Genomic DNA, 25933 nt, shown 5'->3' with positions numbered 1-25933 from the left:
GTTAAAACACACTTTTTTTTTTTTTTTTTTGCTAAGGGGTAGATTAAATAAATACTGTTTTTCCATGTGCTCATCTCCCAGCTTCACAGTCTATAACTTAACAGTACAGTTGCTGCTTTTTCAGGTCAGTAAGTGATGCCCCCTTCCTTTACCCAGTTGCTAATGCATGTGATTGTCAGTACCTGGCTCTGCCCTTCTGCTCTCAGTGGCTTGAGCAGCCTTCTAGAGACGCTGATGCATATAAACACGGCTCTCTGACACAGCCGGCTGCATATGAAAGAATACAGACTTGACACAGCACCGTATATGTGGTTCAGGGGAAGATGTTCATTTGGCCACTGGTCATTTCATATGGGGCTGAGAGTTTGTCTGAGGGTTTGCTGACCGGATGCTGTAGTCTTTTCTTACATAAACTCTACTTGTCCTCTAGGACATTCAGAATCAGTTTCTTTTTTAAGTGGATCAAGAATTTAAGACACAAAGTAGTGGGAATGTGGGATTTCTTGAGATTTTACAGCTTTTTTTGTACCTAACTGCATAATTTTTTAAAAGCAACTTTCCCTTGTGAGAAATTCCAGTGTGCTAAATTTAGTATTCACAGAATTATTTCTTTTGCTCTTATTTTCTTCTTTTATTATTATTTTTAAATTATGTAATTACATTACCAAGCAGTGCTGGCAAGAGCAGGTTCGGAAGCAAGCAATGACTGTCTTGGGGGAGCTGGAATTCAGGGTGGCATCTGTTCTTGCCTGTGTTGGAGAGTGAAGACTTGCTCCTAGGCAGGTCATCAGGAGGATGGTTAACGGGGCATGTGTTTGCTCAGTGCATTTCTCTTTGGACATATACCTGTATATGTGGGAAAAATCCTTAGAAGTAGGACTTGCTGGGTCAAAGAACATTTCTGGGTTGTTTTTTTTAATATGTTGTTTTGTTGATTTTAGAGAAACATCGATTGGTTCCCTCCTGTATGCCCCTGACCTGACCCAGGCCTGAACCCAGAATCTGGGTTTGTGCCCTGACTGGGAATCGAACCAGTGACCTTTCGGTGTACCGGATGACGCTCAACCAACTGAGCCACACTGGCCAGGGCAAAGAACATTTGTATTTTAAATTAAAACCTGTAATCAAAGTTGCTTTCCAAAGAGATCACATCAGTAATTATTCCTCCAGCCACACCAGCTTTCCCACACCTTTTCTGACAGCCATCAAACTTCGTTTTTGCCAAACTAAGAGGTGAAATGTAGAGTCTCATGCTACTGTTAATTTCGGTTTTCTTTTGTGAAAGATGTTTGTATCTTTTGCCCCCCACTTTTAAAATGAGAGTTAGAGTCCTTGGAAGAAATTCTGTAAATAAACTTGGTTGCTTCTTTCCTGGAAGTCTTTGATACTGTATCCTGCTCCGCACACCCCTGCATGCTTGTGGTAAAGGAAATATTTTTATGACTGAGACAAGTACTCATTTTGTGTTTTCTCCCTAGTCTAAATGTATTCATTATAAGCAAGAGATTTCTAATAGATTGATTTATACTTTCCTCTAAGACTGATATATTGAATTAGTAAGAAAAGCTTTTTTGTCAGATTACATTTTTGCTTTGGTTTGGGAAACCAAACCGTATAGCATTGCTGTTCAAATAACAGCTGCATATAGTGGTATAATTTAAAATTTACTAATGTCTGACTTAAAAATATAAAAAGAGCCCAGCCAGTGTTGCTGAGTGGTTGAGCATTGACTTATGAACCAGTCAGGGCATATGCCCAGGTTGTGGGCTCAATCCCCAAGGTGGGTGTGCAGGAGACAGCCGGTCGATGATTCTCTCTCTTGATGTTTCTGTCTCTCCCTCTCCTTTCCTCTCTGAAATCAATAAAAAAATAAAATATAAATATATATAAACAGGCAAAGTTAAGTTTGATAATATATTTTGTTTAACCCAATCTAATATTTCAACATGTAATCAATATAAAATTATTGATAAGATGTTTTACATTGAGTTTTTTTTGTCTAAGTCTTCAAAATCCAGTGTGTATTTTAGACTAACAACATATATCAATGTGAGCTAGCCACATCGCAAGAATCAACAGACACATATGTCACTAGTATACATTGGCCAGCATGGCTCTGAAGAGTAGTGTTTCATTCATTTCTATGGGAATTCATTAACTTAATATTTTGAACCTAACATTTGTCCATTCCGTTTTTTAAAAACATAAGTTGTATTAATCTGACACATGTTCTTGAATTAGGCTTTAAATATTATTGTTTACTCATCTTTATAAAGACATGCTGATTATTTCAATATTCTATAAATTAATGTATAGAATATTGAAATACAGTACTTCATTAAATGTATTCATTTAGTCAGATTAAATGCTGATGTCCCCAGTGAGATACCTACTTTAGAGCAGATGCTCTTTCTTTTTAACAATTTGAAAAGGCTCCAAAAGTTCACAAATGGGAAACATGGGTTGAAAGCTTAAATATCTAGCCAAGGTAACCCAGACAGTATCCGAGCAAGATTGTGAACTTTTGTGTCCTGACAACAAGCTTGGTGTTCTCTATACAGTCTCTTCTCATGGGGGACGCCTGTATTTTCAAATTACAGAAAAATATGTGAACCTAATAAGAGGAACAGTGTTATTGAGGAAACTTCTAAGTTATCATTCCTGTAAAGAAGTGATATTGACAGAATTAGTGGAAGAGCAACAAAGCCATGTGAGGGAAACCATGGGCCACAGCAGTCGTATCTCATCTGAACTTGTACTGTTTTATTTTAGAGAACAAGCTGCTGAGTTGAATGTACGTATGGTAATAAATGTACATTCTGTCAAATAAATGTACAATGAGTCAAAGAAGGAGCCTGGGTTTGATATGTTCAGTGTTAAGACAAATCAACTTGGGTTGATACTACAGTTTATAATTTTAGCTAAGTATAAGCTTAATCATAAAAGGAGTTTATTGGCATATTTCAGTTATTGAGGGGGCTGAAAACATTGTTCTTTCCCTTGACCCGCCCTCTGCATTCAGGATGGGAGCTCCACTTGAACACCCTCCCTTAGCACCATTCCTATGGACACAGGGCTGCCAGCAAGTATCAGACCTTGGAGACAGCCTCTGGTCTGTCTACTTTTCTAACATGCGATTAGGTAAAGCTGTTAGGACAAGTAGCATAAATTATGCACCTCAGTTTTTCTACATATGATAATCCATTGGCAGGTTGTTAAAGTTGTGGCTAATGGTGCTGTGATTACCATTCTTGTGTATGTCTCCTTTTATTGTATTTTTCCATGTATAAGACTCTATTTTTTTCTAAAATCGAGGGGCGGCTTATACATGGAAGTCAGCCGAGGAGGGAGCCGTGTGGGTGCGTAGCTGGCCCATACCTTGTCAAACAGGCTTCCTCCAATCACTGAGCCTTATTATTACTGATGTCAGCTGATGCCGTAATTGGAGGTGGAAGTGGAGTGTGCGCAGAAACTACAGGGACCTGAGCGTTCTGAGCCCATAAAGCTGTCAAAAAAAAGATAAAATACTGGTAAGCAATTGTCTTACTCTGCAAAATTCAAACTGAATGTAATCACCTATGCAAAAGAGCATGGAAATAGAGCTGCAGAGAGACAATTTGGACCTCCTCCCACTGAGTGTATGATCAGACAGTGGAGAAAACAGGAAGAACAACTCCTTAAGATGCCAAAAAAGAAGGCCTTAAAGAGGAAAACCAGCAAAATGTTTAAAATATTGATTTCCTTAATTTTGGATTGGAAAAGTCTTATACATGGGTGTGTCTTATACACGGAAAAAATATGGTACTCATATGGGAGAGCTTCTTCCTAAGGTCTGTGTCTAGAAGTGGGCTTGTTATCTCATGGTATTTGCATATTAAACCTTAATGGGCCTTGTGAGTGGTGTGAAGGACAAAGGTTTTTTTCCTGATTTGAATAATCACTTTTCCGAGAGAGAGAGAGAGAGAGAGAGAGAGAGAGAGAGAGAGAGAGAGAGAGACATTGATTGTATAGTCTATCCACAAGGCCACCTCTGATGAAAATGATATCTCTCTATTATGATGTCCATGCCAGGGGCCTTCTCAGCCTGTGTGCCTGTCCCTGCACCAGCACACTGCCTGAATTACTATAGTTGAAAATCTTGATGTTGAGGAGTGCAAGTCCTCCTTCCCATCTTGTTTTCCTCAAGCATTGTATTGGCTGTTCAATGGTCCTTGATTTTTTGTATAAAATTTGTTGTATAAAGTTGTATATGTAAATATTCTAAAAACTTTGTGTCTATATATATTCTTTTACAATGCACTATTTTTAAAATGTATATAGAAATAAGTTTTTAAAAATAAAAATTGTATAAAATCTGATTGTAAAATTCCATACACACATGAACGGGCACAACCCTTTTGGAATTTAAGCTGCATTTGCTTTGCAATTCTAATCTAATTGGGGAGGATTGCAATCTTTATGATTGTCTTCTATGTAGGTAAACATGGCACTTCTCCAGTTTTTAGGTCTTTTATGCATTTTATAAAGTTTTTTAATAATGTTCTTCAATACAGGCTATTTTTTTAGTTTATTTCTAATAGTTTGTTGCTGGTGTTTGGAACATAATTAATTTTGTGTACTGATGTTGTTGGACTCTAGTTCTGGTGGTGTGTTGACAGATTCCCTGGATCTTGTGCAGTTGCTCAGATAGTTGTGTTGTCTAAATAATGGCAGTTTTGCTCTTTCCAAGCCTCATACCTTTCTTTTTCTTGCCTTGCTGCTCTGGTTAGAATCTCTAGTGTAGGTTTGTATAGACACAATACTTGGTCTCTTATTGCAGCCTGTCTTCTTCATGACCCTGATGTGAATTCTGCTGAGGAAAGTGGCCCTGTATTCCTGGTTTTATCAGGAATGAGTAAATCATATCAAATTTTTTTATTTGAATGTTTTGAGATTATCAAATCTTCTTGCTCCAGTGCTAATAGTATGTTGAATTACTTTATTTTTCTAACTAGAGGCCCAGTGCATGAATTCATGCACCAGTGGGGTCCCTCGGCCTGGCCTGCAGGATCGGGTCAAAACCAGCTCTCAACATCCCCTTAGGTGTCCCAGATTGCGAGAGGGTGCAGGCCAGGCCAAGGGACCCCACGGTGCACAATCAGGGCTGGGGAGGGACACGGGAGGTTGGCCAGCCAGTGAGGGATCACAGGAGGGCTCCAGGGTATGTCTGGCCTGTCTTGCTCAGTCCCAATTGGCCAGACCCCAGCAGCAAGCTAACCTATTGGTCTGAGTGTCTGCCCCCTGGTGGTCAGTGTACATCATAACAACTGGTAGACTGATCAACTGTCTGCCTCCTAGTGGTCAGTGCACATCATAGAGAGCAGTTGAGCGACTTTAGCATATCATTAGCATATTATGCTTTGATTGGTTGAACAGCTGACTGGCTGACCGGACACTTCGCATATTAGGCTTTTATTATATAGGATAGTGTACCCCTTTGCATTATTATAATGAACTTGACTTTATCATGATAATTTTTTACATTTCTGAATCATTTGGCTAGATTATGTTACGCTTTTGCTTTTAAGCTCCTAGGTGAAATTCACATATTCTTTTCTCCTGTTATCTTGGTCTGGGAGGTATTAGAGTTTCCTGAGTTTGTAGGTAAGGTAGGAAGGTAATTTCTGTTTCTTCAAAGATTGGAGAGGCTTGTTTATTTAATATTTACATTTCTAGCCCTGACCTGTTTGGCTCAGTGGATAAAGCGTCGGCCTGTGGATTGAAGGGTCCCAGGTTTGATTCTGGTCAAGGGCATGTACCTTGGTTGTGGGCACATCCCCAGTAGGGGGTGTGTAGGAGGCAGCTGATCAATGTTTCTCTCTCATTGATGTTTCTAACTCTCTCCCTTCCTCTTCGTAAAAAATCAATAAAATATATTTTTTAAAAAATTACATTTCTAAACAGACTCAATTTAGGGAACGTATTTTTCTTTTCTTTTTCTTCTTTCCCTATTTTTATTGATTTCAGAGAGGAATGGAGAGGAAGAGAGAGATAGAAACACCAGTGATGAGAGGGGATCGTTGATTGGCTGTTTCCTGCACATTGAATGGAGCCTGCAACCCAGGCATGTACCCTTGACCGGAATCAAACCTGGGACCCTTGGGTCCGTAGGCAATACTCTATCCACTGAGCCAAACCAGCTAGGGCGGGAACTTATTTTTCTAGAAATTGCCTATTTCATCTGTTTCCAAGTTTTTTTTTTTGTTTTGTTTTGTTTTTGTCTTTTTTTTTCCAAGTTTTTTATAATACATATTTTTCTCAGTAGAATTCTTACAAGATTTCTCAAAATCTCTATTGTAGCTGTAGTTTTAACCTCCTCTAAATTCTTAATATTGCCTACTTACACATGTTCTCTTTTTTTTCATTCATCATTTTTACCAGAGATCTAGCTAGGTTTTCTTTTTATGACTCAGATGTAAGGTTGTGTTTATTCTCTCTAGTATGTATTTTTTTTTTATTAATTTCATATCTTTATTTCTATTTTCTTTGGGTTTATTCTGTGGTTTTTCTACTTTTAGGAGAAAATGATCAGCCAATTAATTTGTGCTTTTCCCTTTTCACTAATATGGTAGCTTAAGGCTATAAACTTGTCTCTATGTAACTAACAATCTGGCCTTATTCCAAAAGTTTGGATATAAACTGCTTTATTCTAAATATTTTCTGGATTCTAAATATTTTCAGATTTTTTCTTTGGCCCATGAGCTAAATAGGAGCAAGTTTTAAAATTTACAGGCTTCTTAAAATTTTTACTTGACTTGTAATTAATTGTATTGTGGTCAGAGAATGTTGTGATACTAAATTTTTTTGCCATTTGTTTTTTTTTTCCCCCCTCAGCTTGTGGCCAATTTTTATAAAAGTTCCATGTATGCTTGAAAAGAATATGTCACTTCTAATCATTAGGCAAAGAATTACATAAATCCAATAGAGTAAGTTTAGTAATTACATTGTTTTAATTTTCTGTATCATTTTAATCTTTGTAATCTGTTACCAAGAGTTGAGTCAGTCTTCCCCTGTAACTTGGATATATCAATTTCTAGTAAACTTCAGTTTTTACTTTCTATGTTTTTAAAGCTATACTATCAGATACACACATAATCAGAGTTGATTGAATCTTTTACTCTTGGCCTTCTTTGTTCTTAATAATGCTTTCTACCCTAGTCTGTTTCATGTGAAAGTAATACAGCTAGCCCAACTTTCTTTGGTTAGTATCTGCTTGGAGTCCATCTTCCATCCCTTTACTTTCAGACTCTGTGTCTTAATGTTTTAGGATTCTTAAATAGCTTATAGCTGGATTTTGTAACAGGCCAGGTTTAGTGTGTTAACATTAGATTATTGCCATATTGGATTCATCTCTGCCATCATTTTTGTTTTGAATTGGCTTTTAAATTGCTTCTCTCTTCTTATTTTGTTTTCTTTTTTCCCTCTCTTTAGTAATTAGCATTACAGAACATCATAACTGCTAAGTTATAACATTTATTGTATGAATACCTCTGAACTTAATAGCTAATCTAAGATAGGACATTGCCAACAACTTCCATTTGCATGGGTATGGTTTTTAGTTTGAAAGTTAAAAACTATTTTTACTAGATTATCTTTAAATTAAAAATATATATATATTTGTATTTATTTCAGAGAGAAGGAAGATCGAGAGAGAGATAGAAGCACCAATGATGAGAGAATCATTGACCAGCCACCTACTGCACACCACATACTGGGGGGATCATGCCCACCTCATGGGCGCATATGCCCTGACAGGGAATCGAACTGTGACCTCCTGGTTCATAGGTCGATGCTCAACTACTGAGCCATGCTGGCCAGACTATCTTTAAATTTTTATCATTCATTTAACAAGAGCTAAAATTAATATTTTTAACTTCTCAAATAATATAATGATCTTAAAATATTATAACTTCAATTTTCCCCTCCTACCTTATATTTTATTGTTGCCTAGAATCTTAATTCTATCTTATATTTTAACTATTTATTGTTGTTGTTGTTGTTGTTATTAGTATACTAGAGGCTTGGTGCATGACATTCGTGCATTGAGGGGTGTGGGGGTCCCTCAGCCCGACCTGCACCCTCTCTAATCTGGGAGCCTTCAGGGGAGCCCTCTCCAATTCGGGAGTTTCTGTCTGTCTTTGCAATCATATGAGCGAATTGTCTGAGACCCCAACTCAGTTTGGTTTGTTGCTCACAGAATAATAGAGGCTTTTTTTTTTCTTTGCTTCATGGGTGGAGATTTCCTGGAAGTTTTAGGATATCTTCCCTTTAATTTTTCCTAGACACTCTGATTTTACTTATGTCTCTAATCTTTGCTTTCCCTCCATCCCCCACCGCAACAGTAACTTGCTCCAGGCTCACTTTGCTCTAGTGCAGTGGTTCTCAACCTTCTGGCCCTTTAAATACAGTTCCTCATATTGTGACCCAACCATAAAAGTATTTTTGTTGCTACTTCATAACTGTAATCTTGCTACTGTTATGAATCATAATATAAGTATCTGATATGCAGGATGGTCTTAGGCGACTCCTGTGAAAGGGTCATTCGACCGCCAAAGGGGTCGCGACCCACAGGTTGAGAACAGCTGCCTAGTGTCTAGGAGATCTGTCTGCCACCAGAACTACGATTCCCAGCATTCCTGGTGCTCCCTGCGCTCTGGGCTTCCGGTCCTGGGGCTGCCACCAAAACTACTATTCCCAGAATTCCTGGTGTTCCCGCAATCTTGGTTTTCCCTTTCTGCTCCATCTCCGTCCCATGGCCTCCCACTCTGCCAAGTCCTCCAAGCTGCCAGCTCTCCCTCTCTGCTCTCTGTCTGGTGGCTTGGGGAGCCAATTTCCCCAAGATGCTCCACTCTCTGCTGGCTCTCCCACTCTGCGGCTGTGTATGCAAATTAACCTGCCATCTTTGCTGGGTTAATTTGCATACTCACGCCTGATTGGCTGGTGAGTGTAGCGGAGGGATGGTCAATTTACATGTTTCTCTTTTATTATATAGGATGGTCACTACTTGTTTCATTTTACCTAGGTTACTGGTTTCTTTATCAATATTATTCTTGCAAGTCTCTGACTTTCACTTTATTCTTGCTGAAATATATCCTTTTATTTATTTTATTTTGTTAATCCTCACCCAAAGATATTTTTCAATTGATTTTTAGAGACAGTGGAAGGGAGGGGGAGAGACAGAGAGAGAAACATCGATCTGAGAAAGACACATCGATTGGTTGCCTCTGGCATCAGGGCCAGGGATCAAGCCTGAACCGAGATATGCCTTGATCAGGAATCGAACCCAGTACTTTTCAGTCCGCAGGCCAGTACTCTATCCACTGAGCTGAACCAGCTAGAGCATGAAATATATCCTTTAACAGTTAACTCAGCAGCTAGCTATTGACAGTAATAGGTCTACTCTTTTGGCATTCTGAGGTTTCACTCTAGTGTGCTTTGGTGTGGGTTCATTTAAATTATGCTGCTAGCCACCTGTTCTGTCTCTTTTGGGGAAAGAAGGGAATGTTGTGTCTTTACATTTTAGGATTTTCTTTAGTCTTCTTTTCTCTGTTCTTTGTATTTCTTTTTGGAATTACTATTAGACTTATGTGGAATGTCCTTTTGTCTATGCTTCTTAACCTCTTCATTTGTCCCACCTTCAGATTTATTAATGTTGCCTTTATGTCTTATGTCTCCAATCACTAACATTTTTCTATAGTCTCAATCAGATAGTTCTGTCCTTTGAAGTTTTCGAGTCTAATCCTATTTCAGTCTTATTTTTTGAATTTTGGGCTTTTAGCCTCTCTGCAGTGTAGGTATCCTTTGCAGCCTGGTGTGAGGTTTATTCCCTCCTGAGCAGGATTTCTTTCTGTTTTATTTTCTACGTTTAACCTAGGTGTTCTTGGACAGATATGATTGTAGGAGTTTGAGCCCTGAATTTTATTGACTAGTCCATGGTTGCTAGTGCTCAGAGGTGCTCCCATCTCCCAGTGCGCAGGCTGGTCAGAAAGCATCCTGTAATATCTCTGTGCTTATAGGGTTTTTTTTGTTTGTTTTTTAAAGGAGTTTTTGTTTTGTTTTGTTTTGTTTTTTGTGTTTTTTTTTTGTATTGATTTCAGAGAGGAAGGGAGAGGAGGGAGAGAGAGAGAGAGAGAGAGATAGAAACATCAATGATGATTGAGACCGCAACCTAGGCATGTGCCCTTGACCGGAATTGAACCCAGGACCCTTCAGTCTGTAGGCCGACACTCTATCCACTGAGCAAAACGAGCTAGGGCTGTGCTTGTAGGTTTTTCTTCTTTTTTAGCACCTGTCTTCTGTTGAGGGTTGGTCTTTTTGTAGATCATGGCTTTAAGTGGGGGTAGGGATGGTGGCCTAGTCTAACCTTTTACCTTGAGCAGGCTCAAAGCTTCTTCCCTATTCCCTTGAGGGCTGAAACCTAAAGTCACATAGACCAATGTTCGTCTTTTGAGCAAATGATTTGCACATTATCTGGTGTGAGTGTTGCGGGATCCAGACATCTTAGAATTTGCCTCTACAAACTGTTCACTGCACTAAACCTTGCTGGGAAGAAAAGCTGGTCATAATTGTCAGCACCAAGGCACCTGGGATGGTTTGTGGCACCAATTTAACATTAGATTTTATTTTTTGTTAATAATAAGTTTCTTAATCAACTCTTTTAAGGCCTCCTGTGCACTAGGTATTGTGAGAGTTTCTGCCTGTGGCAACTTCCTAGCTTCATTGGAATTTCTTTGATAGCAAACCTAATGACTGTTCCCGAATCCCTCTCTTCTTCCTCCTTCCTCATCCCTCAGTCCAGTGCTGGATCTTCAAAATAAACAGTAACAAAACACACCTGTCTGAGTTGCTGGTTTGGTAATCCCTGTGGAAAGACTACCTACAAACGGCAGTAATAATACAGGAAGGGGTGCTTAAGAGTTCCTTGGAGCTTAAAGAGGAAGTGCCCCTGTCCAGGTACCTTCCTAGTGACTTCGGGCACCTCTTTGATGATGTCCTTGGCTTGGAGTGGCGGGTTTTTCTCTGTCTTCCATCTCTCCCACGGTGATGTCATGAGGGGCCATGGTATTTTTGCTCACTGTGCTGGGCTTCTTCCCTGGTCTTCAGCTTGCACATACAGTTGCCTACTTGACATTCCTACTTGGTCATCTAGTGGGACATCTCACATGTTAAATCATGAAGTCCTGATTTTTTACATCACACTCCCCCTTTTCCCTGAGGGCAGCTATAGAACCCCTATGCCATTCTTGACTTTTAATCATGCCCACATCCAGGTAAGACAACTTGGTGTTGCCTTCCAAATCTGGCCATTTAGTTAGCTACCATTGCCAGCCATAATGGAAAGCCAGTCATCTTTAGACTGAACAACTGCAGTAGCCTCCTGCCCACCTCCTTCTCTATGTACTTTGACAGTGTGCCACTAAAAAGTACATTTGGTCAGTGCCTCTGCTGTTTGCTGGAAGCTCCCCACCAGCCTCCTATTATCCTGAGCAACCTCCCTATGGTGACTATAGGCTGTGCTGACCAAGTCCTGAACTGACTGTTCCCACCTGACCTCTCTGTTCCCAAAGGCCCATGTGCCCCTGTGTCTCACCCCATGTGGGATGGTTCTGTGCTCAAGTATACATGGTGCACTCCGTAATTCATGCAGGAATACCCTCTCTCCCCCTTGAGTGAGGGAATGAAAATTTGTGCTCCAAACTTTGGAGGCATGGCTTGTGTTCCCAGGGGAGTGTTGTTAGGCTAAAGCAGCTTGTCATCAGCTACTGAAAGTTGGAACTGGTTGGGGTAGTATTTAATTTGCTATGTGTTGTCTCTCAAAGCTGCTCGTTTCTTTTGGGTGGGGGACAGAGCGGCAGCTCTTTTTTGCCCCTTCTCTGGTTGGCCCTGCAGGTCTCTGCGGTCTGGAGTTGGGCAGGACTCAGGCGCCCTGACCTGTGCGCCGAGCGGGGGCGGGGCCCCGCGCGAGGGGGGGCGGGGCGCCACGATCTGACGTGTCTCTGCGGGATTGGAGCCGCCGCCCTATATAGCAGCCGGGGCCCGTGCGCCGGCCTCGGAGCGGCGCGGAGCACTGGCATTCTTGGAGCGGGCGGGCGGCGAGCGCACCGCACAGCGAGTGAGTGAGCGAGCGGGAGAGTGGCAGAGTAGGCGCGGGGCGCGGGCCCAGAGCAGCTGGCGCCCCAGGCTGTGTGGGGAAGTTGGGTACCGGGGGCGGGGCCGGGTGTCCGGGCTGGCTGCCGACGTGGAGCGCCGGGGCTGGCAAGCGGGGGAGGGGCCGGGGTCGCCTTCCGTCTCCCCCACCCCGGCCCCTCAGTCAGTACCCTTCTTCACGCCCCAGCCACGGGCGCCCCCTCCTCTCTGGCCGGCTGGCCAAGCGGGAGGGGGGGGGGGTGGCCGGCTACGTGTCACCATTGCGCATGGGCCGCGGCGTTGGCTAGGGAAGAGTAAGAAACTTTCCCGAGTCCAGCGTCCGCCGGCCTCGCCCGTGCCGAGGTGAGAGCGCCCCTCCCAGCCCTCTACCCCTAAACAGGGTCGTATTCCCTCTGCACTACCCACCCCCACAACCCGGGTGCAGGGTGAGGTGCGGCCGACCTGGGCCCAGGTCGGTGACGTGGGCGTCTGGGCCGTGCCCCTTATCCCCCCTCCCACCCCCCACAAGAGGAGCGCTCCTCCCCCAAGAGGGGGGCTGGTTCACAGATGTCTGTCCCGCAAGGGTAGCCGGTGCCTGGGACAGCGGGAGGGGCCTGGTAGTCCAGTTGCACCTTCACCTGCCGCCAGCCCACCCGCCTACGGGGTCAGGGCTGGGCCTGCGCCCTCCTCGGGCTGGAGTGCAACTTGGATGTGCCCCAGGGTCCCGAACGAAAAATACCTTACGGAAAAATACCGAATTTGGATGGAAGGCGAGGAGGCCGAGCGAGCTCCTGCCCCTTTAAGCCTGTCCCCGCCCGCGGGCTCGCGTGGCCTGTGGGAGGGCCGTGCTGAGGTGGCATCTGCGAAAGTTCCTCCTGCGGGATGGTGCAGACTTCCAGAACTTGGCGGAACACACGCATGCCCGCCTCTGCTCCCTGCTCCTCCGGTTGATCTGAAACAGGCTTGCTGATTTTTTTCGGCCTGTGGGGATATTATGTTTATCAAGTTTGGTTTATGGATCCTGAGAAGTACTTTAAAAAAACTTCCCTTGCAAGTTTGCTGTGGGATGAAAGTAAATTTTAATTTTGGAAGAAGAGGGGAGAAGCCCTGGGTTTCATCTGTAGGTTTTGATACTCTCCATACTCAGTCCTATCTCTATGTAAAGTGCGAGATTATCATTAGTTGGAGGTAACATTCTTTCTGGACTGTTACTGTGAGTTTTCTTTGCAAAGATTTATCCTTTTGAATATGTAATTGGCAAAACATCACAAGGAATCAACTTATGCTTTGTTTTTAAAAGCAAAAAAGTACAATTCTTAAAGATTTTCCTGTTGTGTGTGCTTTTTAAAAACAAGTTTCAGGTGTAATCTATACATTTCTCCCACGTGGGGGGAGGGGGGGGGGAGTCAAGAGCGCTTGATGTTCCCTGAGAGGAAGAGAAGAGTCTGGGCTTCACCCACCCTTCTTTTCTAGTTCTGTTTGCTGCATACTTATCATTTGAGATGTGGCTTTTTTTTTTTTTTTTGATCTGGACATTTACCCTGAGGAACACTCGAAGTCCAGGTTGAGAATAGTTTGAGATTTGTATGGGTGGACCTGAATGCTTAGTGCAGGGAAAGTAGTTGAGAGCCACCACAGTGATGAAGGGATTGGGGCCGTCTTGGGAACCACTGAAGTAGGGGCACAGCCTCACACATCTAGAGTGTAGTAGGGAAGAGTGGGCTTGTTCTCTGGCCAGAACGGGGAGAGAGGTTGTAGGTTTAGCACAACATAAGGCGGACTGTTCTGACAGCTACACAGTGGAACAGAAGTAGAGTGTGGCTCCCTTGAAAGGCCATGTGGTTCCTGTCTCTGGTGGTGTTCAAAGACTGCAATAGAGTAATGTCTAAGGTCCCTTTCAATCCTGATTTGAGCACAATTATTAGATTAACTGAGAAATTGTGATAGTAGATGTCTGGTCTCTGTTCTTTGGGCCTGTCTAAGGTCTCCTGGGAACTTAAGATAGCAAGTGAAGGAGCTAGAGTGGAGACCACCTGCAGCCGTGTTCACACTTGTGAGGTGGAAAAGACATCTGTGAGCAGGAGTAAGTCTGTCGGGGGTTGTCTGTGAAGGCGCAGCTGGAGCCAGTGGGTAAGGTTGGTACTAGCCTTTTGTAAGGCTTTACCTCAGAGCCTCAGGTGGGGCTGAGATCTAATTTACATGGGGGTCATTAGATACATACTTAAAGTGGAATCTTTAAAGGTGGGAGTTTTGAGAAATTTAGAAGAAAAATGATAGCCTTATTTGATGATATCAGAACCTTAGGTGTTAAATCTATTGCTTAATTTAAATCCATTCACATAATCTGTTTAGCTGTGACATTTCAGATTCAAACTGCCATTTGAAATTTGAAGATGGGAGACCTAGTGTGTCCTGTCAGACCAGTCTGGAGTTTTCTGGAGGTCCACTCTGTTCTCAGCTGCCTGAGGGCCTGTGCACATGTGGGGGCGTTAGAGACTGCAGCACATTAGGATCTGTTGCAGCAGTGCTTCTTTCTTGAGTCCAATAGAAGGGCTAGCTGGAGTTGATTTTTGAAAGGTGTGTAAGTAATATCAGAAGAGATCCTCAGGAATTTGTCCCATTTTCTGTGTGATACCAAGTGCATAGTGGGGATTGGCTGGTCACAGATCTGTGGCTGGAGTGGACATGGATAGTGACTGAGCTCCATGGGCCTGTTGTGTGCCTGTCACTGGGACATGAAGACTTGCCTTGTCCAGGAAAGATGGAAGACTAGTCCATGGGAGCACAGAGGAGAGGGAGTGGCTATTGTTATGGTTATGTGTGTGAACCTGACTTGTTCAGAGATGAATGTTGCCCACCCAATGTGGCTCAGTGGTTGAGCATCAAACCCAGGAACCAAGAGGTCACTCACTGTTCAGTTTCCGGTCGGGCACATGCCCGGGTTGCAGGCTCGATCCCCAGTAGGGAGCGTACAAGAGGCAGCCAGTCAAAGATGTTTCTCATCGATGTTTCTCTCTCTATCTCTCTCCCTTCCTCTCTCTCTAAAAATCAATAAAAACGTATTTTTTTTAAAAAGAAGTGGATGTGTGTATATCTTAAGAATTTATGTTGGTGCCTGGGACAACCCCGGGTGGGATGTTGTTCAGGTAGAAGGTCACCTGGCAAGAGTGTGTGCAGCTGCAGTGGGAATTCTGAGAAAGGAGGGTCAGTTGGACACCAGGGTCCTGGCTTCATTGTCAGTGTTTGGACCTGGAACACCTCCATCTTACTTCTGGACTGGCTACATGTACACTGGGAATCCCACAGAGTGCTTGCCCTTCCTAACTGTCAGACCTGGGTGGATGTGCTGCTCTGATACTATGACTTAATGGAAAGGCTTTCTTTATTCCTCACCGTAATCTTTAAAACTTGCAGATTAGAATTAGTTGGAGACAAATTCCTAAGTAAATAGTCTTAGTCAGTTTGTCTCCACTTTCTTCCTTGGTCTCAGGATGCATCTGTGTGTAGGGTGGGACTGGGGCCCCACAGAGGCTCTGGCCTATGGGTCATAGAACTTTCCCCATGTGGTTGCCCAAGCCTTGCATTCAGGGATTTCTAAAATCTTGAAGTGCCACTGGTCTGTATCCCATTTGGGACGATGAGACCCTTTTAAATCTAGTCTGCTGCATCTCAGATTGCCATGAGCTGTCTTCCTAGCTCCTGAGCGGTGCGTATTAATGGGGGCATTATTCTTCAATTAGGTTACTGTTGTTGATTCTCCCACTAATGACCCGTGACTGAGCTTTGTTATTTAGTCTAGCTAGCTTATCGTACCTTGTCCAGCATATGGTATTTTGCCTAAAGTGGCAGTAACTGACCTGGCAGCCTCACTATCCCAAAGTCCCCCAAGGCAGGGTGACCCATACCCTCTTAATTCATAGAGTAGTTCTTGACTCTCCCCAGATGGCCTTGCAAAGTTCCTTCCAACCCTGCTGTTTCCTGGCCTGGTTTCTAAAACCTCATGGATTAGAAGGGAGCAAAGGACTTTTAAAGACAGTAACTCTCAGTTACCCTTAAAAGCTCAGGGGGCCCCAAGGTCCACATTCTATGTCATAGCATAATATCAGAACCTTTTTTTCATCTGGCTCAGTATTCAGATTAGGAGGAGTATAGGGAAAAGGTACGTAACCATGCAGGAGAACAAACCATCAATTTTGTGAGGATTTTACTTCAAAATGGTTACACTTAAAAAAAGTTTTGGCTCTATGGGATCACTCCCTCAAGGTCCCTGGAAAACTTGTCCTCTAATACAGCGGTCGCCAACTGGTGGTCCGTGAGGTCCAAAAGGTTGGCGATCACTGCTCTAAAAGATGGTTCAGGTTTTACTGCAATATGTTTTGTTTGGAGCTAATGGTCTAAGAGCAGAGCTTCCTTTTTTCCCCCCAAGAAAAATGCCTAAATATTGGGAAAGTTTAAATACTATTTTGACTTTTTTTGGTTGGGAGGTAAAAGGGTCTGGTTTGAACAGTGCAGATAAGTAACTTTTCTCTGGTTTTCTCCTGTTCCCTCTTCCTTCCTGTTCCATACCAGCAAAAGCTGGCAGGCTGACAGAGGTGGCCTCAGGACGGACTTTCTGGCTACTGACCGTTTTGCTGGTAAGTTTGTCCTGTCTGAATGCTTCCTGTCCTTGGGCTGTGTGTGTACTTCCTTCCAGTACATTTCATCCTTAAGTTTCTAGTGGTTCTTGAGAGAGAATCAGGTCCTGCCTGAGCAGTGTGTGCACGTGTGCCCTTCAGATGTATCGTCTGGCATCCATCCATTTTAATCTTTTTTCTTAAATGTGAATTATGTTTGCTCAGGATTATCTGAGTTTGCATATTGCTTCTCTTTAATGCTGAGCTTAATTTTCTTGAACTTGGGGAGAGGTCTAAATTATTAAAGTTATGTAAAAACTCACTCTTCTAATTAAATTACTTGGCCTTCTTATACTTTTTTTTGCCAAGGTGGTATAAGACACTTGGTACATAATTGTGTGAAGAGGGGGGTTCTTCCTCATTATATTAGCATGGGGCTCACCTAGAGTTGGGGGAAGAAGCTAACACCCCTGGCCTCGGTGTCTTATAAGCCCTGTTTTCCAAATAGAGGAGCCCTGGCTTTGAGAGCTAGAGTCCCATGGAATCCCACTGAGTACTGTGGCTTGGGAGTGGGTTCCAGTTCCTGCCCTAATTGAGGTGCCCTTGTACCAGGTTCTACCTGCTGCAAGTCCCCTCCCACACCTGGGCGATAGGATGTTGGAGAATAACCAATCGGCATATGTTAAAGGCACTTAGCCCATCTGGGCAGTCCTTGCTGCCTTTTGCTACTACATTGTTGCCACAGGGTGTTGTAAGGCTGCTCTTCCCGCCCCCCAGCCAGCCCCCTTAGCATTGCAGTGCTGTTCAGGTGACTGAGCCCTGGATGAGAGCCTTGCCTCTGCTGCTTGATTGGCTTTTTGGTAGCAACTGTCATGTGGTACATTGTATTATAAGCATCAGGAGGTAACTTGGTGAACAGAGAGACAGAATAACTGAGACTGCTGTCCGGAGAACCTTCCAGATGTTGATCTGTGTTGCTGGGTCACAGCGTGGTGGGTTCTAGTTGGCCCTAGTAGTTGCAGTGCAGACTGTATCTGTGAGCCCTGGCATTCTGGTGTTGATCCCTCTCAGCCAGAGCCTCCATCTGTTCAACTACAGGGCAACTTTTGAAGGGACAGTTGTCCAAGGACCCTCCTTTATTTGCATTTTTCTTTTCTTCACTTGGTGAGAGTTTGTAAGACATTAGAGGTTGTAAGTGAGGAAAGTAAGGTATAGTTTGTTAGTAAAAGAGAATTAATTCTTGGTTGAAAGCTTTACAGTCTCGTGGATATGGAGAGCTGTCTGTGCCTGACTTTCTTCTCTCTCCTCATTCCCCACTCCAGTGCCTCACCAGGATTGTGTGTGGGCACCCCATCAACCATGAGCTCGGTTGCAGTTTTGACCCAAGAGAGCTTTGCTGAACACCGAAGTGGGCTGGTTCCGCAACAGATCAAAGGTGACAGCTTTGTACACACTCTTAACTTTTCAGACAGCGTTCCCTCCAAGCCCTTTTGAAATCTGTAGAAGTGCATTTGACACTAGTTGTGGGGTAGGGTCAGGGCCCACCTGTCTTGTGCACTTGGTTTTGCACTACCCTTCTGTGCAGGAAGGAACTAGCCAGGAGTAATAGGTGAATCTGGACTCAATGAGATTTAAAATGTGGACAACTTTCTGGAAAGCCGATGAATTTGACCATTGTTAATTAATATGATTCTTTTTTCAAAATTGCTGTTCCCAGTTGTGTTGAACTAAATCGGGGCTGTGGAGCACCCCAGAGCACTGTCCGGAGCCCACCAGCGGGGTGAAGGCTGGGCCCTCCCTGGCTTCTCAGTTCCTTAAAGCAGCTGGCCATGACCAAGAACACTCATCTGGAGGAATATGTCTAAAACATTGTCATTTCAATATCTCTTAATGTAGAAAGAAAAAAATGATACTTGACGTTATTTTCTTCAGAATCTGGTCTCCATTTACAACATCAGGACAGCTTGATTTGCACACCAAATGTTTATCTAAAACCCTTCATCTGTATTTGATTTTTTTTTTTTTAATATATTTTATTGATTTTTTTACAGAGAGGAAGGGAGAGAGATAGTTAGAAACATTGCCGAAACCGGTTTGGCTCAGTGGAGAGTTAGAAACATCGATGAGAGAGAAACATCGATCAGCTGCCTCCTGCACATCTCCCACTGGGGATGTGCCCGCAACCCAGGTACATGCCCTTGACCGGAATCGAACCCGGGACCCTTGAGTCCGCAGGCCGACGCTCTATCCACTGAGCCAAACCGGTTTCGGCATCTGTATTTGATTTTATAAAATTTTCATTTGAAAGAGTAGGCTATTCTATTCCAAGTTGTTCCAAACATTCTTAAGTTTTCTATAAATGAATCGGATATTGGTTCTTAAGTTAAAGTAATTAAAATTAAAAATTCATTTTGTCAGTCACTTGTGCCACCTTTCAAGTGATCCTCTCTGGGTTGTGGAGACCTGGACACTTCCTCGCTTTGATTCTGAGTGCCTGTAGTGCTGGGTCTTTCTAAATGACCCAGCAGCCCTATGGAGTACACATCATATCCCTTTCTAGATGAGTGACAGATGCAAGGTAGTGACAGAACCCAAGCACTGTGTCTTTATTGGTGTTTGGGTATAGCTTAGCCACATGGACAGAAGTGGTGAACCCACAGTTGGATATAGGCCTGTGTGAACCCAAAGGTTATCTCACTGCTCTGTGCACACACCCATCCACAGCGAGTTTTATCAGGCCCTCCTATTGCCAGACGCTGTGCTTGGCCTTGCATATAGGCTGATTCCAAATAATCACACTCCCGCTTTCATGGAGCTGTGGCTATTGGGACAGGAGTGTGAATGGTGAGGATGGAGGATGGAAGTGGGTAATGATGAGGGACCCTGATTTCCAGGGCTTGCTGCTCTCTGAGAAGGGTGAGGAGTCCCTGCCAGAGTTCTTGTCAACGTTGTACATGACAGGCCATGCCTGGCAGCAGCGTTACTTTATTCTGCAAATTTGAGGGCCAGCTCTGTGCCAGGCATTGCCCTAATTATGATTTAAAAGAAAAAAAATACAGGATTAGAAGACTGTGAGGGCAAGGCCTGCCTTCAAGGGGCTCACCTCATCACGGGAAGGGTGGGGTGCCCGGTGTCTGAGCTGATCCTTCACAGGGAAGCTGCCAGGGCAGGGGTCTTGCCATCAGGTTCACATCAACTTGGCCTCTACAGTTCACATGTTGGACCTGGGGGTGCTGGGCCTGGCAACCTCTTGGGGCCCTTTCCCATCACTGAATGAGACAGGTCACTGTCACTTGAGCAATTAGTGTTCTCTTTTTGACATTAAAACCTCCCAAGTGTTTTTTCTTCTGATACTGAAAACAATGTGCTTCCTCTTACTCTGTGTTGGCTGGTCCAGTTGCCACTTTAAATTCAGAAGAAGAGAGTGACCCTCCAACCTACAAGGATGCCTTCCCCCCACTCCCTGAGAAAGCAGCTTGCTTGGAAAGCGCCCAGGAACCTGCAGGCGCCTGGGGTAACAAGATCCGGCCCATCAAGGCTTCTGTCATCACTCAGGTAGGAATGCCACTCTTTCTTTACCTGCCCTTCCCAGGAGGAAGAAGGAGTATCTGATTAGAGTGCTTGGGGAGGTGCAGAGGGAATAGGCCTTCAGGTTTAGCCCATCCCCACCCCAGGGCTGCTCCATGGAGTACACTGCCCTCATGCTAACCTATGTCCCCAGCACCCAGAAGGAATGGGTCTCCTTCTGTTCTTCAGCCTACTGCAATTCCGTCTCTTCTCCCAACTCCTGAAACTGCCCCTGCCTTTCACCCTTCCCCATCAGTACCTCCAATAAGACCTGTCTATCTTATCTACTTTGTATCCTGTTGTCTTGAAGCAGTCATCTCTCCTACCTTCTGTCTGTGAACTCGTGGGGTCACAGTGGGTAATTGCCACCTGTCCACCTCTGTGCTGAGAGGGCACCTCTCCAAATCCAGACTCATAACCAGCTGCATCTGATCATCTTCTTTCAATAGGTGTCTCCCAATCTTTTTCTTTTCTTTTCTTTTCTTTTTTTTTGTAGTTAGTCATTATTCTTTTTTATTTTAATCCTCACCCAAGGATATTTTTCCTTTTTTTTTTTTTAAGAGAGAGTGGAGGAGAGAGGGAAAGACAGAGAGAAATACCTATGTGAGAGACATCAATTGGTTGCCTCCTGCATGAGCCCCAACCAGGGCCCAGGCTGGGAAGGAACCTGTAACCGAGATACATGCCCTTTGACCAAAATCGAACCCGGGACCCTTCGGTCCGCAGGCCGACGCTCTATGCACTGAGCCAAACCAGCTAGGGCTCTCCCAATCTTTTTAACGCACAGCTTAGTGTGTCATGTTCAGTCCCATCTCCACAGAGCAGCTGGGGGACCCGAGTTGGCAGTCAGATGTCTCCTTCTGCTGACACCATCTCAATGCAAGGTGGCTTGAGGGGTCTGGCCCCTTCCTTTTTGCTGCTCAGATTGCTCTCACACCTGACTTTGTTAAGCCTTTGCCCTCTCTCTTCCACTCGTCCTTACCTCCCAGCAGAGCCGGCTGTGTCTTGACTCTTCAGGAAGGTCCTTCCTGGACATCCTCTGAACCTCCCTTACCTCTGCCCTACCCAGCCTCTCAACTCCGTCTGTTTACTTCACTGCACTCACTGTGTTGGGGGTGGTTGCTTCTTCACTAGAAGGTCGGCCTCATTACCTTCGGCACCTGCTTATCTCTTCACTGCTCTCTGGGCCTTCCCTCAGTGGGTAGAGGAGTGGCACTTAGTGGACAGACTACAATATTCCGTGCCTAGACATTTAAATATCCTTGCTTCTCTTCTTGCTGTCTCAACTTCCCCATTGGTCCTTTTCTGAGCAGGTGTTCCATGTACCCCTGGAGGAGAGAAAATACAAGGACATGAACCAGTTTGGAGAAGGTGAACAAGCAAAAATCTGCCTTGAGATCATGCAGAGGACAGGAGCTCACCTGGAACTGTCTCTCGCCAAAGACCAGGGCCTCTCCATTATGGTCTCTGGGAAGCTGGACGCTGTCATGAAAGCCCGGAAGGATATTGTTGCTAGGCTGCAGACCCAGGTGAGTGTCCCCTGGCCTGGTCCTCCCGAGTGGGCACACTCGAACTTCTTCAGGCTCTCCCACCACTAGAGCAGGTTGATAGTTCAGAGGTGGGACAGCAACATTTGGAGCCTCCTGGCATTTTTAGTGAAACGCCACTAATTCAGTAATAGAACTGGGGTAAATGAACTGAAAGTTCAAGGGTTTCCCAGAGTTTGAGACATTTACAAGAAGCTGATGGCGTAGCAGGGGCATAGTGTAGATGGGCAGTTCCAAGTGCAAAAAAGGCACAGGATCAGCAAGTAACATTGTAAGTACACATTTTCAGGCCCAGACTTGAGAGGTTACAAGTTCGAAGTTTGTTTTAAACCAGTTTCATAGTTCTGAACAGTCTAATACCAGAATGAGGACTTATTTGGAAACCATTGTAATAAGTAACCTGCAGTGCATTTCTCCCCAAGGGGCGTCGCTCAGAGACCAAGACTCTGCGTGGAGAATTGTCAGTCTCATGACAGGTAGAGCCTTTGTAGGTTTATTTAGAACTCTCAGAGGCCTTCCCACCTGCTGCTGAGCCATGAGCTCACAGGGGAGACCATTCTAGAACACGTGGTGAGAAGATGGGAGTCTGATGCAGGAGGGGCGATGGGACAGAGGCCAGGGGCTTAGCTTGTTAGCAGAAGGATGAGCACTGACTTGGCCACATGGAGCCTGGGACAGTCCCTAACCCCACTAGATTCAGGGAGTTAAATCATTAAGTGCAGGAAGTAGGAAATGTTGTGTGTAAATTGCTTCCCGTTGTGGCTGGTGAGTAGTATCCTCTGACTTTTGCTGTTACTTGCTAATTGGTGAATATTTGAATATTTTCAATTGAATACTGGGTGGGAGAGGGGACACTGAAAAGCATTTGTCCCTGGCCCATTTCATTACCTCCTGCCCTCCCCCCAATTAAGTAATACAGTGTGGTGCCCCTCAATCTTTTGTGTGTTTTTTATATAACCACTTTGCTTTTAACTCACTTATTAATAGTAATTTCTTAACATATCCATATTCCACTGAGTCTGCATATATGGACTTCCCTCATCATTGTGTTCAAGTAACTGTCCACTCACAGCCTGCTGTGTGCTTGTCAGGCCTTGAGTCCTTTCATTCTTCAGCAGTGCGTCTCCCTCCTTTTCTTAATGCCCTTGGGTTTTGGGGGTGAGGGGGCGGGGGAACAAGTGGGTGCCTGGTTTGCTCCGCTATCCATCATTATTTTCTGTACACTCGTGGTTAGGTCTTGGGGCTTGGTTATTTTCACATTCAACTTGTTTTTTTGGCAAGAAAACTTGTGGGTGGTGCTGTGTACTTGGTGTTGAGTCCAAGATTGATCCGTAGACTGAGGTGTCTTCAGCCAAATTCATCCATTATAAAGCTCCTGATCCATCTGTGTTGTCCTTGCCTCACGCATTGCTGGTGGCTGCCTGGCTCCATCAGGGAGATGGCTTTCTCATCCCATCCCCATCCACCTCCACCCCACATCTGCAGGTACTCTGTGAAGAGCTTCTCTGCTGTTGGAGTGGGAAAGGCAGGTCCTTTTCCTTCCCCCTAATTTTTAGACTGAATTGGCCCTCTCACATCTTCACTGGTGATCATTAATTCTTTTTAAGTGTCATTAGAATTTTTTTTATTGATTTTAGAGAGGGAGGAAGGGAAAGAGAAAGAAACATCAATGTGAAAGGGAAACATCGATACGCTCCCACCTGCATACCCCCTACTGGGGTTTGAGCCCACAACCCAGGCATGTGCCCTGACCTAGAATCAAACCTGCAACTTTTTTGGTGCACAGGAGGACACACTCAACCAAGTCATACAGACCAGGGCAGGACTTTTGATGTGTTTATTGTTCTTTAGGCTGAAGTTGCCTCATCTTCGGCCAGTGGTTGGACTCCTCCCTGTTGGCTTCTTGCAGTTTTCTGCCAGGACCGCCCACCTTCGTTCACTTCCTGATTTCTAACAAAGACGTGTGGACTGACCTTAACCATGTCTTTCCACAGACCCAAAGTCGGCTGTTTGTCCAAGAATTCTTGACGTTTGTAGTGGGAAGTTTCTTGAGTTACTGAGCCTTCTAATTAAGGTGAAGGGTTGTGGATTTTGTAATCACTTGGAGTCATTTTTCTCTCTGTTTATGTTAGGCTATCATCCTGATTAAGTAGTTGGGTTCATTTTCTGTTATTTATTTTCCATGTTTAAAAGTTACTTAGCCCTGGCCGGTGTGGCTCAGTTGGTTGAGCAGCATCCCATGCACTGAAAGGTCACCAGGTCAGGGCACATACCCAGGTTGTGGGTTCAATGACCAGTCAGGTTGTGTGTGGGAGGCAGCTGATCCATGTCTCTCTCTCTCTCTTTCTCCTCCTCCCTCTCCCTCCCTCTCTCTAAAATTTTAAAAAAATTTCTAAGTTACATTTTTTAAAAAGTAACTTAAACATTTGATGATTGCACAGTCAAAGCTGTGTGATCAGGTAGGTACATGCAGAGCCAGACTCTTCGTCCTTCTCCCACCCTACCTGCTTGGTGGCTTTTATTTTTATTTTTTATTTTTTTATTTCAGAGAAGGGAGAGAGAGGTAGAAACATCAATGATGAGGGACAATCTTTAATCAGCTGCCTCCTGCACGCCCTCTACTGGGAATCAAGCCCACAACCCAGGTATGTGCCCAGACCGGGAATTGAACCAGTGACCTCCTGGTTCACAGGTCAGTGCTCAACCATTGAGCCACACCCGCCAGGCCTGGGTGACATTCTTAGTCTTTGGTGTATCCTTCCTATTTGGGTTGGAGAATAGGAGCAAAAGGTAGCTGGCCATAGACTCTGTCCTACATCCTGTTTTTCCTGCATATTTTTTGGAGGTGTCTGCATATTAGCACATAGCGATCTTCCTCGCTTCTTCATACAACCAAGGGATGTGGTGCCCAGGGAATTATTCGGGCATTCCCATTGATGGGCATTTGAGTAGCTTCCCAATTTCTGTTGTTATGAATCATGTCACAGGAAAACCTTGTGCACATGCCATTTCCTATTTTACCTAGTATATCTCAGGGTTGGTTTCCAAGAAGGTGATGGGTCAGCAGTAGCAGCAGGTGTGATTTTGCCATAACAGCTAGGTCCCCTTCCTCCAGGCTGTACCCTTGCACTCCATTCCTTCCCCATGGCCAAGCCAGGCCCAGCCAGTATTTGAATATTTCAGGCTGAAAGGCAGTGGAGTGAACTTTTTTGTTGTTTGCAGTCTTCACCCAAGGATATTTTCCATTGATTTTTAGAGAGAGAGAAAGGGATGGGTAGAGACAAAGAGAAACATTGATGTGAGAGACATATCAATTGGTTGCCTCCTGCATATGTCCCCACCAGGGCCAAGGATCGAGCCTTTAACTGAAGTACGTACCTTTGACCAAAATCAAACCAGGACCCTTCAGTCCTCCGGCCGCTGCTCTATCCACTGAGCCAAACTGGTTAGGACTGAGTAAACTTATTTGCATTGTTTTGGTGAACAAGATTAAGCATCTTTCCACATCCAAAGGCCTTTTGCTTTTCTCTGTGCACTGTCTGTTCTTTTGCCCTTTTCTATCAAGTTAAAGTTGTGCATCTTGCTCAGTGTATTAGGGCTCCTAAAAACCCTTCTCAGTCATATGTTACAAATAATATTTCCCAGTTTGCCATTTGTGTTTGATCTTGTGTTCTGCTTTGTGAAAGTTTATTAATGTGTAGTGAAATTCATTGAACAGTTTGTTATTTTGAGTCACTGTTAGGAAAGTTTTTTTCACATAGGTATTGTAAGAATGTTTATTGTATTCCTCTGGTGCATTTAAGGATGTTCTTATATTCCAGTTCCTGTTCTGTGTGGAATTTATTGTGAATGGTGTGGGCTACACATCCAGTTTCACTCTTTCCCATATGGCTTTCCCATCATCAATATTTTTTTTAAATCAGTACCGTGGTGCTGGCAGTGCATGGCCTAAAGGAATTTCCCCCCACTGATTTTGAGTGGCTGTTTATATCAAGTTCTAAATGTTCATATTAACTTGGATATGTTCCTGGGTTTTCACTT

General features: G+C 44.1%; 1 protein-coding gene across 5 annotated transcripts in view; it reads left to right on the top strand.

Annotated features, from left to right (window-relative positions):
* Window positions 1–25933, top strand: part of LOC118661375 (high density lipoprotein binding protein) — an 81716-nt gene that overhangs the window by 27122 nt on the left and 28661 nt on the right. For 3 of the 5 annotated variants that reach the window (XM_036319390.1, XM_036319389.1, XM_036319391.1), the window contains exons 2-5: window positions 16735–16799; window positions 18101–18213; window positions 20176–20333; window positions 21659–21874. In XM_036319390.1, coding sequence (XP_036175283.1) covers window positions 18138–18213; window positions 20176–20333; window positions 21659–21874 — 450 coding nt within the window. In that variant the 5' untranslated portion in view covers window positions 16735–16799; window positions 18101–18137. Of the gene's footprint in view, window positions 1–12038; window positions 12152–16734; window positions 16800–18100; window positions 18214–20175; window positions 20334–21658; window positions 21875–25933 lie in introns of those variants that run through there. The other 2 variants (XR_004969315.1, XM_036319388.1) reach the window with 2 other exon arrangements.

Source organism: Myotis myotis, unplaced genomic scaffold, assembly GCF_014108235.1.
Source record: "Myotis myotis isolate mMyoMyo1 unplaced genomic scaffold, mMyoMyo1.p scaffold_m19_p_8, whole genome shotgun sequence".
Classification (NCBI taxonomy): domain Eukaryota; kingdom Metazoa; phylum Chordata; class Mammalia; order Chiroptera; family Vespertilionidae; genus Myotis; species Myotis myotis.
The sequence above is the reverse complement of the archived record's forward strand: the minus strand, read 5'-3'. Positions and strand labels throughout refer to the sequence as shown.